This window comes from Branchiostoma floridae, chromosome 14 (assembly GCF_000003815.2).
Source record: "Branchiostoma floridae strain S238N-H82 chromosome 14, Bfl_VNyyK, whole genome shotgun sequence".
Taxonomy (NCBI): Eukaryota; Metazoa; Chordata; class Leptocardii; order Amphioxiformes; family Branchiostomatidae; genus Branchiostoma; species Branchiostoma floridae.
Genome location: NC_049992.1, coordinates 10,725,084 through 10,737,711, shown reverse-complemented (window position 1 = coordinate 10,737,711; position 12,628 = coordinate 10,725,084). Strand labels below are relative to the sequence as shown.

The 12,628-nt window shown below is 40.7% G+C and overlaps 1 protein-coding gene across 1 annotated transcript in view; it reads right to left on the bottom strand.

The window, feature by feature from the left end:
- Positions 1-699, bottom strand: part of LOC118430111 (snaclec agkisacutacin subunit A-like) — a 5,171-nt gene extending 4,472 nt beyond the window's left edge. The window contains exons 1-2 of the mRNA XM_035840821.1: positions 643-699; positions 402-441 (exon numbers count right to left, since the gene is read on the bottom strand). Coding sequence (XP_035696714.1) covers positions 402-441; positions 643-699 — 97 coding nt within the window. The remainder of the gene's footprint in view (positions 1-401; positions 442-642) is intronic.
- Between the last annotated feature and the right edge of the window lie 11,929 nt (positions 700-12,628).

Here is a 12,628-nt window from a genome sequence, read left to right as displayed (position 1 = left end):
CTATTATCTTAGTGACGAAAGTAACCCAAACAGTCTTATTCAGTCCAATCGAATTTACGGATGACATTCTATTCATCGTCTTTTCTCACACAGAAGAGCGCACCTTGCTGACAGTTCTGTCCAGTCCATCCAGGTGAGCAGGTACATCTGTATCCGCCATCTTTGTTCACACAGGTTCCGTGCTGGCAGGGGTTCCTCACACACTCGTCAACGTCTTTGCGGATGAAAAAAAAGGCAATAGAGAAGTATTAAGACAGTTGTGGCACTTAAATTGACAGTCATGAACTCGAGGTATTTCCGCACATTAGCATACAATAGCAAGGACGTTACCTTGCTGACAGTTCTGTCCAGTCCATCCAGGTGAACAGGTACATTTGTATCCGCCATCTTGGTTCTCACACCGTCCATGTAGGCAGGGTTTACTGGTACACTCATCTTTGTCTGTGTGATGAAGGAACCACATGTTGTGTCTAATTTACATGTACATCATCTTCACAATCATAATTACCTTTAGCACTGGTAGATTCTATCACGACCAAATTCAAAACCAAAGGGTTAAGGAAATAAACGTTACCTGAAAGAAAAATGTCAAAGAAAGACGAGATATTGTCATACATTAGTCTGTAAAAGCAAGGACTTTACCTTGCTGACAGTTCTGTCCAGTCCATCCGGGTGAGCAGGTACACTTGTATCCGCCATTTTTGTTCTCACAGCGTCCATGTAGGCATGGTGTTCTGGTACACTCATCGATGTCTGTGTGATGAAGAAACAACATATTGTGCCTAATTTGCAGGTACATCATCTTCACAATCATAATTACCTTTAGCACTGGTAGATTCTATCACGTCCAAGTTTGAAACAAAATGGATAAGGAAATGCCATCACTAGAAATAAAGAAAGACAAGAGGTATTTCCTTACATTAGCTGCTTAGCATACAATAGGACTCTACCTTGCTGACAGTTCTGTCCAGTCCAGCCAGGTGAACAGGTACACTTGTATCCGCCGTTTTGGTTCTCACAGCGTCCATGTAGGCATGGTGTTCTGGTACACTCATCTATGTCTGTGTGATGAAGAAACAACATATTGTGCCTAATTTGCAGGTACATCATCTTCACAATCATAATTACCTTTAGCACTGGTAGATTCTATCACGTCCAAGTTTGAAACAAAATGGATAAGGAAATGCCATCACTAGAAATAAAGAAAGACAAGAGGTGTTTCCTTACATTAGCTGCTTAGCATACAATAGGACTTTACCTTGCTGACAGTTCTGTCCAGTCCAGCCAGGTGAGCAGGTACACTTGTATCCGCCATCTTGGTTCTCACACCGTCCATGTAGGCAGGGTTTCCTGGTACACTCATCTATGTGTGTGTGTGATGAAGTAACAATTTAACATATTGTGCCTAATTTACATGTACATCATCTTCACAATCATAATTACCTTTAGCACTGGTAGATTCTATCACGTCCAAGTTTGAAACAAAATGGATAAGGAAATGCCATCACTAGAAATAAAGAAAGACAAGAGGTATTTCCTTACATTAGCGGCTTAGCATACAGTAGGACTTTACCTTGCTGACAGTTCTGTCCAGTCCATCCAGATGAGCAGGTACATTTGTATTCACCATCTTGGTACACACAGCGTCCATGTTGACAGGGATTTCGGATACATCCATCAATTTCTGTGTGATAAAGAAACCACATGTCATAGCAAATTTACTGTTCATCATCACAACTATATTTTTTAATTGCCTTTAGCACTGATAGCTTTTATTACGACTTAGTTTGAAATCAAATGAGGAAATTACATCAGAAAGAAAGACGGACAAGAGATACATATCTAGCATACAATAGAACTTTACCTTGCTGACAGTTCTGTCCAGTCCATCCGGGTGAGCAGGTACATCTGTATCCGCCATCTTGGTTCAAACAGTGTCCATGTTGACAGGGATAATTCCTTATACATTCATTAATGTCTGTGCGGAAAAAGCGTTAAAAATATTAAGGTATCCAAATGTTAGATATTGAAACAGATCCAATGTTTACAGAGTTTTCCGGCACACTCATCTATGTTTGTGAGGAAATAAGTCTTGTATCTAGTTATGTCAATTGTGAACTCTAAACTGTGGTCATCTCTCTATGTTTACTGCCAGTGATTAACGTTACACAAAGCAGGCTTAGACACACCTTCGTTACAGTTCTGTCCAGTCCATCCAGGTGAGCAGGTACAATTGTATCCACCATCTTTGTTCTTACAACGCCCAAATCGACAGGGTGTTCCAGTACACTCATCTATGTCTTGTGATGCGGAAAAGATTTTGAATTGCGGTTAATTGAATCTGAACTGAATCACCTTTGCATAGAAACTTTGCATTGTCTATTGATATATTAAAGCAGAAACTTGAGCATTCATTTCATGGATTTGCAAACGTGAAAGCTACAGAAATTATTTCCAAATTAGATGCTGTTCATTTCATGATAACATAATTATGATTCTTGAGTCCAAAATGTTTTCTCGTCGTTGGAAATTACCAATATATGACCGAGATTATCCATTTTGAGTTCACTAGAATTTTCATTTTAGATGACCTTAAAACGTCCCTACGTGAAATTCCGAAATATACCCTTACCCTCCTCGCAGTTCCGTCCAGTCCATCCAGGTGAGCAGGTACAAGTGAATCCACCATCTTTGTTCACACAGGTTCCGTGCTGGCAGGGGTTCCTCACACACTCGTCAACGTCTTTGCGGAAGAAAAAGAAATAATAGAGAAGTTTTAACTCAACAATAAATTACTTCAGAAAAGAATGGACAAAAACATCTTTGATTTTATCGCACTGCAGAAGAAAGAATCAGACCACTGTTACGAAATGCCCTAGTTACGAAAAAGAATCTTTTTAATCCCAAACGGGAAACATGTGCAACTGGATCCACCATAATTTCTGACACAGCGTGAGTTTTCTGGAACGCCCATTTCTGTCTATGTGATACAGAAAACAAATCTTATGCGTGATTGAGATAATCGTCATTATTATGATTTTATAATTAACCTTTACGTTACGTCCATGCTGACAGGGATTACAGGTACACTCATTTATATCTGCATGAGAAGGAAAACAAGCTTTTACCTACCTGCACTAGTTGTCACGTCATTTAAATTAACCAAAATGACGAACCTGAACGTTTAAATACAATCCAATTCAAGGGGAATTGGTCAAAGATGAAAAAACATCAATACGATACCTTCACAATACAATAGAACAATATCAGTACAATATCTTCAACAACTTTACAAACTCTAGTAAATTTGAAGTGCTCACCTTGCTGACATTCCCGTCCAGTCCATCCAGGTGAGCAGGTACAGGTGTATCCGCCATCTTTGTTCGCACAGTTCCCGTGCTGGCAAGGGTTCCTACCCTTACATTCATCAATATCTAGGTGGTACAAAAAGGTCTTGTAAGGTCTGGTCGGACAGTATTGTGATAGTCCAGGTTGTGTGTGTTTAGAACAAGTATGATAGGTCGGAATTTTGGTCAGAATTTGAACCTTCTGAGTGCACGACTCCACGAAAAAACTCACCTCGCTGACAGTTCTGTCCAGTCCATCCAGGTAAGCAGTTACATTTGTATCCACCATCTTTGTTCTCACAGGTCCCGTGCCGGCAAGGTTTCCTGATACATTCGTCTGCATCTGTGTGAAAATTAAATAAGACTGTTAACTATGGATCCTCAATCTACGAGGGGCATTCAATAAGTAATGTCCCTGACCCATTTCCCATAGCAGGAGATTAATGAAACTTGGCACAGTTATTAGCCTGTCTCTTCATAGGAACCACCCAGAGTTTTGCATTTCTCCCATTATTTGATGTAGCTCTGGACACCGTTCTTGTAGGACATCCCAGGTTGGTCCTCCGACAGATGCCTCATCAATGGCAGAAGAGGGACGACCAGGTCTGGGAGCTGTTTCCACAGACTTCCGACCTTGTTTGAATTCAGGATGCCAGCGTTTTACAAGGTCATATGATGGGGCATCATCACCATAAGTTTTTTTCATTTCATCAAAAGTCCCCTTTGGTGTGCGTCCTTTCAAATACAAAAACCGGATCACTGCACGACACTCAACTGGTTCCATTTCACACCTGGTCCATTTCACACCTGACCCAGTTCAAACACCAGTAAATCAGTAACCACAATTAGTTCAGAGCTGTTTTTTGCAACATAACCCATAGAGATATGACTTATTACACATGCAAAATTTCATCTAGATCAGACAACTGGAAGTGGGTCAGGGGCATTACTTATTGAATGCCCCTCGTAGTTTACGGTGGTTCAGATTGAGGAACAGAAAAGGCCAGGGGGAAACACACAGACAATCGCTGAACATATGTTTTCAACATTCACGGGACACATGTGAACCTTACATGAACTTAGCTACAGAACAAAAAAATCACCTCGCTGACAGTTCCGTCCAGCCCATCTGGAAAAGCAGATACATTTGTATCCACCATCTTTGTTCACACAGCGTCCATGTCGGCATAGTTTTCTCGCACATTGGTCTATGTTTGGATGATGAAGAAATCAGAATGTTTATCATACAGAAAATTACACAGACATGACATTGTCATTGAATAATGTTGACAATGCTTAGGGCGTCGTTCATATCTTGCACATAAAGACAGAAGGAAGTGGAAACTAACTTGCAACATAACTGCATAATAGTTAGTCTATAAAGAGATGAAATTCTTTTAAGGCGATCGACAATTCAAGGTGAAAAAAGTCACCTTGTTGACAGTTCTGCCCACCCCATCCAGGTGAGCAGGTACATTTGTAGCCGTCATCTTCGTTCACACAGCGTCCATGCTGACAGGGATTACTGGTACACTCATTTATGTCTGTGTGATAGGGAAAACAATCGTTTACCTACCTGCACTAGTTGTCTTGTCATTTGAATTAACCAACATGACGAACCTGAACGTTTAAATACAATCCAATTCAAGGGGAATTGGTCAAAGATGAAAAAAAACATCAATTCGATATCTTCACACTACAATAGTACAATATCAGTACAATATTTCCAACAACTTTACTAACTCTAGTAAATTTGAAAGTGCTCACCTTGCTGACATTCCCGTCCAGTCCATCCAGGTAAGCAGGTACAGGTGTATCCGCCATCTTTGTTCACACAGGTCCCGTGCCGGCAAGGGTTCCTACCCTTACATTCATCAATATCTAGGTGGTACAAAAAGGTCTTGTAAGGTCTGGTCGGTCAGTACTGTGATAGTTCAGGTTGTATTTGTTTAGAATAAGTATGATAGGTTGGAATTTTGGTCAGAATTTGAACCTTCTGAGTGCACGACTCCACGAAAAAACTCACCTCGCTGACAGTTCTGTCCAGTCCATCCAGGTAAGCAGTTACATTTGTATCCACCATCTTTGTTCTCACAGGTCCCGTGCCGGCAAGGTTTCCTGATACATTCGTCTACATCTGTGTGAAAATCAAGTAAGACTGTTAACTCTGAAAAGATCTTTCCTCAATTTACTTTACGGTGGTTCAGATTGAGGAACAGAAAAGGAACAGGGGGAACACACAGACAATTGCTGAAAATATGTTTTCAACATTCACGGGACACATGTGAACCTTACATGAAATTAGCTACAGAACAACAAGCTCACCTCGCTGACAGTTCGGCCCGGTCCATCCTCTCCAACATTTGCATCTGTATCCACCAGCTTTGTTGCGACAGAATCCATGTTGACAAGGATCTCTGGTACACTCATTTATGTCTGTAAAACGCAGGAATTTTGGAATAAAACTCAGTGGTAGTATTTGTCATTGTGATCATAACACAAAGGACCTTGGGGCTTCTTCTTCTTCGTGTCACCACTACACTTTTCTGCTCCAGTACTCCACACACTCCCTTCCTTTGGGGGTCAGAGCTTCCAGATCTTCTTTGGTGCATGGTTCGGACAGGAGGGAACAGACAAGAAGGTGTTGGGCTTAGAAGCTTAAATGATGAAGAAATCTAGAACTTTAGAATATAGAAGAGGAGAAACGAAAAAACTACTACGGAACAGATACTAAATGCTACGTAGAGTTAAAATTAAATCTCACCTCGCTGACATTGCAGTCCAGTCCATCCAGGAAAACAGGTGCAGGTGTGTCCGCCATCTCGATTCACACATGTCCCGTGCTGGCAAGGGTTTCCCACACACTCATCAATGTCTGTATGATGATTAAACAAATAGTACGATTGACAATTCAATAAGTAATTGACCTTAAAAGAGACTGTCTTGGGAGCAGGAGACACACAAAATGCAGAAATGTGTTTCCCATGCATTGTGTACAACGAATATACCAGACAACTACAAATTTGATTAATAACAATCTTAACAGCATGTCCATAGCATATAGATGCAACTGGTATTCTGTGCTCGGGTTTAACTTGAAGTGAGATCTTTTGCAGACAATATAGAGAGGTAGATAAAACAAAATTAGAGCCATCTAGTAAGACGAAAGAAGAAAAAAAGAACAGAAAGAATGTACAGCGACATTCATAAACTAAAAGGTCTTCTACAACTTCATTAACTACGCAATGCTGAAGCTAGTCACTCATAATTAAGAAGACAGTGCACTGTTGTAATCATCCACATGTACGTTGCATTTCTTTGTGTATTACGTGCACAGCAATACAGACAATTAACAGCAAGACTGCATTAGTTAGTATGTCGATAATGCCTACCCGTAGTCATAGTTGAAAGAGACATTACAGTTGTCGGCAGACTCTCCGTAATGCCACTGGTGGCTGTCAGCGGTCCGGTTGATGGTGATTCAGGGCGTGTTGAGGGCGTGGTCGAATAGACGACAGCCAAGTTGTTTTCGGTGTACGGTGCCATCAACAGTGGAGCACCTGACTCGTTTAGGTTGGCCCCAAACACAGTGGTACCTTTAGCTTTGTCCTTGAAGTCGTATGAGTCCTACGATGGGATCGCAAACGTGCAACACTTTATTGATAGAGCTTTGCAGGAAGTTAAAATCAGGTGATAAATGTTTGATCTATGCAGCACAAGCTCTCAGAAAAAGACTACACAACTCTACATCATTATTGTGAATCATACATAAATCTTTAAGTACACATTGAAATAGCTTTTAGAAAAGCATATTGTATCACTTCAAGCGAGGCCTGCCCAAACCACCCTGAATATGTAACATTTGATATATACATATTACTCATGTAATGTGTTCTTGTACGTTTTTCACATTTTCTTGTAAGGTACTTCTATACATCCATGCCATGGTACATTATATAGCTTATGGTGGTTTGAAGAGGGATAATCAAATGTGGTGAATTTTCAATAAAAAAAAACAATCAAAAATTTGAACAGCTATTTATGGCTCCATAGTTTATGGAAATAAGCTTGACCACATGCCAGTGAGCACCAAGCGCTTCAAAACAAGCCCAATACCATACCATACTCATCTCTTGAACGAACATGTGCTTAAATAGCCGGTTTTTGTACATATTGTATTACATGCATATTCATATTAGAATCTATTATCTTAACCTTTTAATGTATTTATTGATGGAGCAAATTGTTTTAACATAGTGACTTACATGCAATTCAGCCTACGGCTGCGAGATGTCCACTCATTATATTTTAAATTGTAATTGTATTGTAATGTTGGTGTGATGCAAAAAAAAATAAACCAAGTTATAAGGTTAAGTAAGACCAGCCTGCTCACCCCGCCTCCATGCTGCAGGTTGGCTGCCAGGACTGCTGCTGTGATGAGCAGTATCACCCCCACCGTCAGGAGGCCGGAACTCAGGGCCAACCAGTAGGCTGGACTAGATGTCCATTTCTTACACATTGTCACGGCACGTTCTGAGATACGGTAAGAAAGGCAAAATGCCTTATGCAATACCTTATTGTATTGTTATTGTGTGTTTTTTCTTTTTTGTAAAATGAACAAAAAGAAATTAAAAAAAGGAGGCAAAATGCATTGAAGCCTCCAACTCTAAACTCCCTAATTCATCAATATTTCACCATTGGATACTATGAAAATAATGAAGTCGTCATCAGATCTGCATAATTCATGTATACTGACATTACTCATGCCACATGTTAAAAAGTCCTGCTATTGAACACAGCAAAATCATAAAATGTCAATCAGTAATATTTCAACTTGATTGGCATAATTAGCATGTTATCTTGTCAATCATTACCAAATCTACCAACATCAAAATCTCTTCCCCTGTTGAGTTAACATGTTTCCAAGTTGTCCTCGACAAATATGCCCACTGCAGTTCACCAAGTCTGCTCGGTGTTCAAACATATACCTGTCCACTTCTTCACGAGCCAAAGAACTATCTATCATTAATAAATCATGGTCGTAGTTTGTCCATAACGCGAGGTATGAAAAGTGGACGTTATTCTGCTGCGGTACCTTAAAAAGCCGCTATAGGGGTAAATAATCGAGCTTGTCCTTAGTTTTGCCCACGCCAACCCACGGATTCATCTACAACTTCTCAAGTTTTGCTGTCCACAAGCCCACACACAAAAATAAATGACATCAAAAACATAATCTTCACAAGGGTAATTTTATCAACACGAAGACATTTCATTTACCTAATGGTCACCACGTAACAAGACCTAAAGGTCATTTCTAGGTGGGACCCGCAGGCCACTCCAAGGTCACGGGTTACATTGTAACTGTAACAGCATCTCTAAAATGGACAAGCTTACTAACTTCCAACCATGTTAGCACCCCCACCCAAACATTTTACGGTGAATTCATTTAGCCACCAAACTTCAATTCTTTGAAGAAGGATGTTCTGTCTCGATAAACGTAGATCCTTCGATTATCTCAAAGCTTATCAAACTGCATTAATTGTAGAAGCGCACATGCCACATCCTTAGGCTTATGTATTCCTCTTATCATACAGACAGGCCTAGGGTTTTGTTGCAAAAGAAGCGAATATTCAACGGTACCGTAACCTCCTCGTCATATGTAATATTTTAATCATGCGACACCAGTCCCTGTGATCATACCCATAAGTGTATATTACATTATGAATACCAAAGTACACCCCAGCCCAATGTTTAAAATCAAAGGTCACCACACCATTTCCACGAAACTGTTTGAATTTTAATGAGTTGCGCAGTTGTCGTGTAGCATGGTGTCTTTCTTAGTGTTTCATTCAGAATGTAAACACCACAAAGCAGAATGTAGTGTTGCCTCAAAGAAATGTATTACTTTTCTGCAAAGTACATTGTGTACAAGTTTGATAAATCCGTGCATAATTGAAACCCCTCTTCATCTCATCATTTTACGGGGCCATGATAAAGAGGTAACAAAAGCTGTGGCATGGTTATTCCCTCCATTTTGTGGCGTGTGACGCAAGATTTGCCACATCGGTTTGTCTAAAAACGAGTGTGAAGGCATTTTTAAATTAGCTGGAAACAGTCTGAACCGATTCAATGATTGAAGCAGTTGGACTTTTAAGTGTGAACGGGTCTCCGTTTACCATTGAAAATTTTGTTTTCTTCCCAATATCTGTTCTGAAATAGCAATCCTCCATCATGATGCGCGCAGTGGTTCATTTTGCTGTTGTAAAAACTGTTAATGGTTGTATTCTGTGGTGTATCTGGATGTAACGTTACGTACCTTTAGCTCTGTGACCGAAACTTTCCTTCTCGCGTGCCTTGTATGCGTCATTATCATCTGACTTGTTGTGAAGATCGTCTGTTTTGTAGTAGTGATCACGAGGTGCCCCCGTCCTGTTCCCCGGACGAGCAGCTCCGCGCCTATCCATGATGAAACACCTGCCGGGCTCTACTGAAAGACAGATGATGCACAAATTAAAGTCCAGAAAGATGAAGAGAGGTTACAAAATGTATATCCTACATGCAATCATGCCGAAAATGAGCCAATCCTGCAAAGATTTTCCCAGGAAAATATTTCTAAGGAAAATAACCTGGGGGCGTATATTGCTTTCCATTCACAAAACTGCATAACAATAGACAGAGTCTGTTGGAGAAAAAGTACCATGGGAGCCAGATAGGACCGGGTAGCTAGCAAGTTAGCAGGTGGGCTCAAACTCCCCGGGGCGCTAATAGGAGCTCGGTGGGCCTGACTGTCTTGGGCCACCGAATAAACTGTCCTAGCTGCCCGACCCGGATAGCCCCCAGGGTAGAGAAAAAGTAACTATTTCCTGGTGCAAGAAAAGGTAAGAAGTTAAAAACAGACATGTACCTTAGTTAGCCTCCATGTTGACAGCACGCGTGCTCTGGCCTGTCTGCAAACTACACACAGTCACAGGGAGTGGTCGTAAGCAAGCTCTCGCTATTACCTGGTATTACTAAACAACAGCTAATAATGCAAATAGCTCACTACATGAAAAGAGTACTAGACTAATATTCCGAAGTAGATGACGAAATACTCCCCCACCCACCCACGTACATTTGATTATATAACCGCCGGACTATATCGTTATGTAGAGACTTACCAGACCAGACCTTGAAAAGGAATTCTTGACTGGGCTAGAAGCATAAAACTAAGAAAGACTATGTTCTTGTATGTCCGCTGATACACATTCTGTGTTTTCAAAATCTGGACAATGTGTGTTTCAAAGTACATTTGCCCTGCGCACTGATTCGTATGTTGACTCAGAATAATGAATGAATGATCTTTTATTGCACATTTTACCACACCGGGCTAAGTACAGGTCACAACAACACATGTCAAAGAAATAAATTTAACAGGTACAAGATAAAACTATCGTTAGATAAATCAAACTTCTCTGACAAAACTTTATGGTGAAGATAACAGAAACATATTATGTTTTATGATCGATAGTTTGTCTATTTTCATTAGATATGTGAATTTTCTACAGAACTTATTGTATGCAGTAGGGAATATATTTTGTACAAGACTATACTATGATACAGTTCATTTCTCTCTTCTCTATACAAACTATTCTATTATAAAATGACATTCGTTCTCGGTCTCTATTATAATAACAGTGTACGGTAAATATTACACATCAAATCAGCACCATCGTTTATCACAACAGAAACCAACTCAAGGAAACAGGAATCCTTTTGTAACAGTGGTGTTCAAGGACTGCTAAACCGAAGACGCCTAACGGCTTAAGCCCTTTGGCCGAACGGTTTGCACGTTCGATTTGTGATCCGGCTGCCCGGGTTCGGCGCGGGTTCGAATCCCGGGAGTCGGGGTGTTGTTTCTTTCTGTTCTTACTCGCCTCTCTGGTTGTTTCACTGGTTCCCACGCCGGCCCTGTGAGTAACAGGCTTGTATGTGCCACACAGGGATGTCGATCTCGGAGATTCGAGGACGAATCTTGAAAAGAAAAGGGGGAGTAGTGTAACAGTGGTGTTCAAGGACTGCTAAACCGAAGACGCCTAACGGCTTAAGCCCTTTGGCCGAACGGTTTGCACGTTCGATTTGTGATCCGGCTGCCCGGGTTCGGCGCGGGTTCGAATCCCGGGAGTCGGGGTGTTGTTTCTTTCTGTTCTTACTCGCCTCTCTGGTTGTTTCACTTTAGCAGATCAAGAGTGTTTACTGAAAAATTGTTTGCAGTGTTGACCAGCATTATCTCCCCGGCAGACCTACATGTACATGTATATCGGGGGCATCGACAGTATCCAAAGGGCTACGTCGATGAAGGGTAGACAACCAGGTAATAAGATACGCCAAAAAGCAGTTACTTAATTCAAGCAACCCAGGATATAATTTTGGAAACGGAATTTCCACATCTTCTCCCCGGAAACGGTTTGCATTGGTTCCCCCTGGCACCGATCTGAGATGAAAGATAGTGCACGTGGATACTAGTTGAAACGTTTACCCGTTTCCAAAGTCATATCCAGTTGCTTGAGTAACAGAAAACAGTGTCCAACTGGCCCCAAGTCGGACACTGTTTAGCCGGTTTTTAACTGGGGTATAACAAAATAAAAAAGACAGAAAACTAGACAAGAGAGACAATAGTTTATTTTCATTTTTTAATTTTTTGTCAACATTTCAAAGACCATACAAGAGAAGAAGGAAAGAAACTGTTTAACCTTATTGATACAGTCTTTGCCCCCGATAGATCTGCTTGGAGACAACAAGGAAGTGACGGCGAGACAGTTTGAAGAATCAGCCTGCTCAGGTGACTTTATGGTTCTTGTGGATATGCATTTGTGACTTATCACAAGATGTCTGTTTTTTTTCTTATTTCTCCTCTGCTCCTTTATATGCTACAAAAGTCAGAGAAGTGAAACTGGTGGGGCCGTTAAAGTTTTATGACAGCATCATGCTCGAAGGAGTGGCCGTCTATTTTACCTACATACTAATAGTAACTGTAGTAACACATTCAGTTCTCTGTCTTGTTCACAGCGTTAGCGACTTTATTTGCAAAATCATGGCCGAGGGCTGTCTCAAAATAAGAGTTATTCAGAACATTAGTTTCTAATCTACTATAAGGTACTATGTTTGCTAGTGTGGCGATTGACTTCTTCTTTGAATGATTTTTTGCAAAATGAGTGGGTTTTGTGAATTTAGTAAAAACGTAGCCTTTCGCTGATCTAAATAGTTAAAGCTCGGTGCAACCAAGGACGTTTTATGAGACGTCC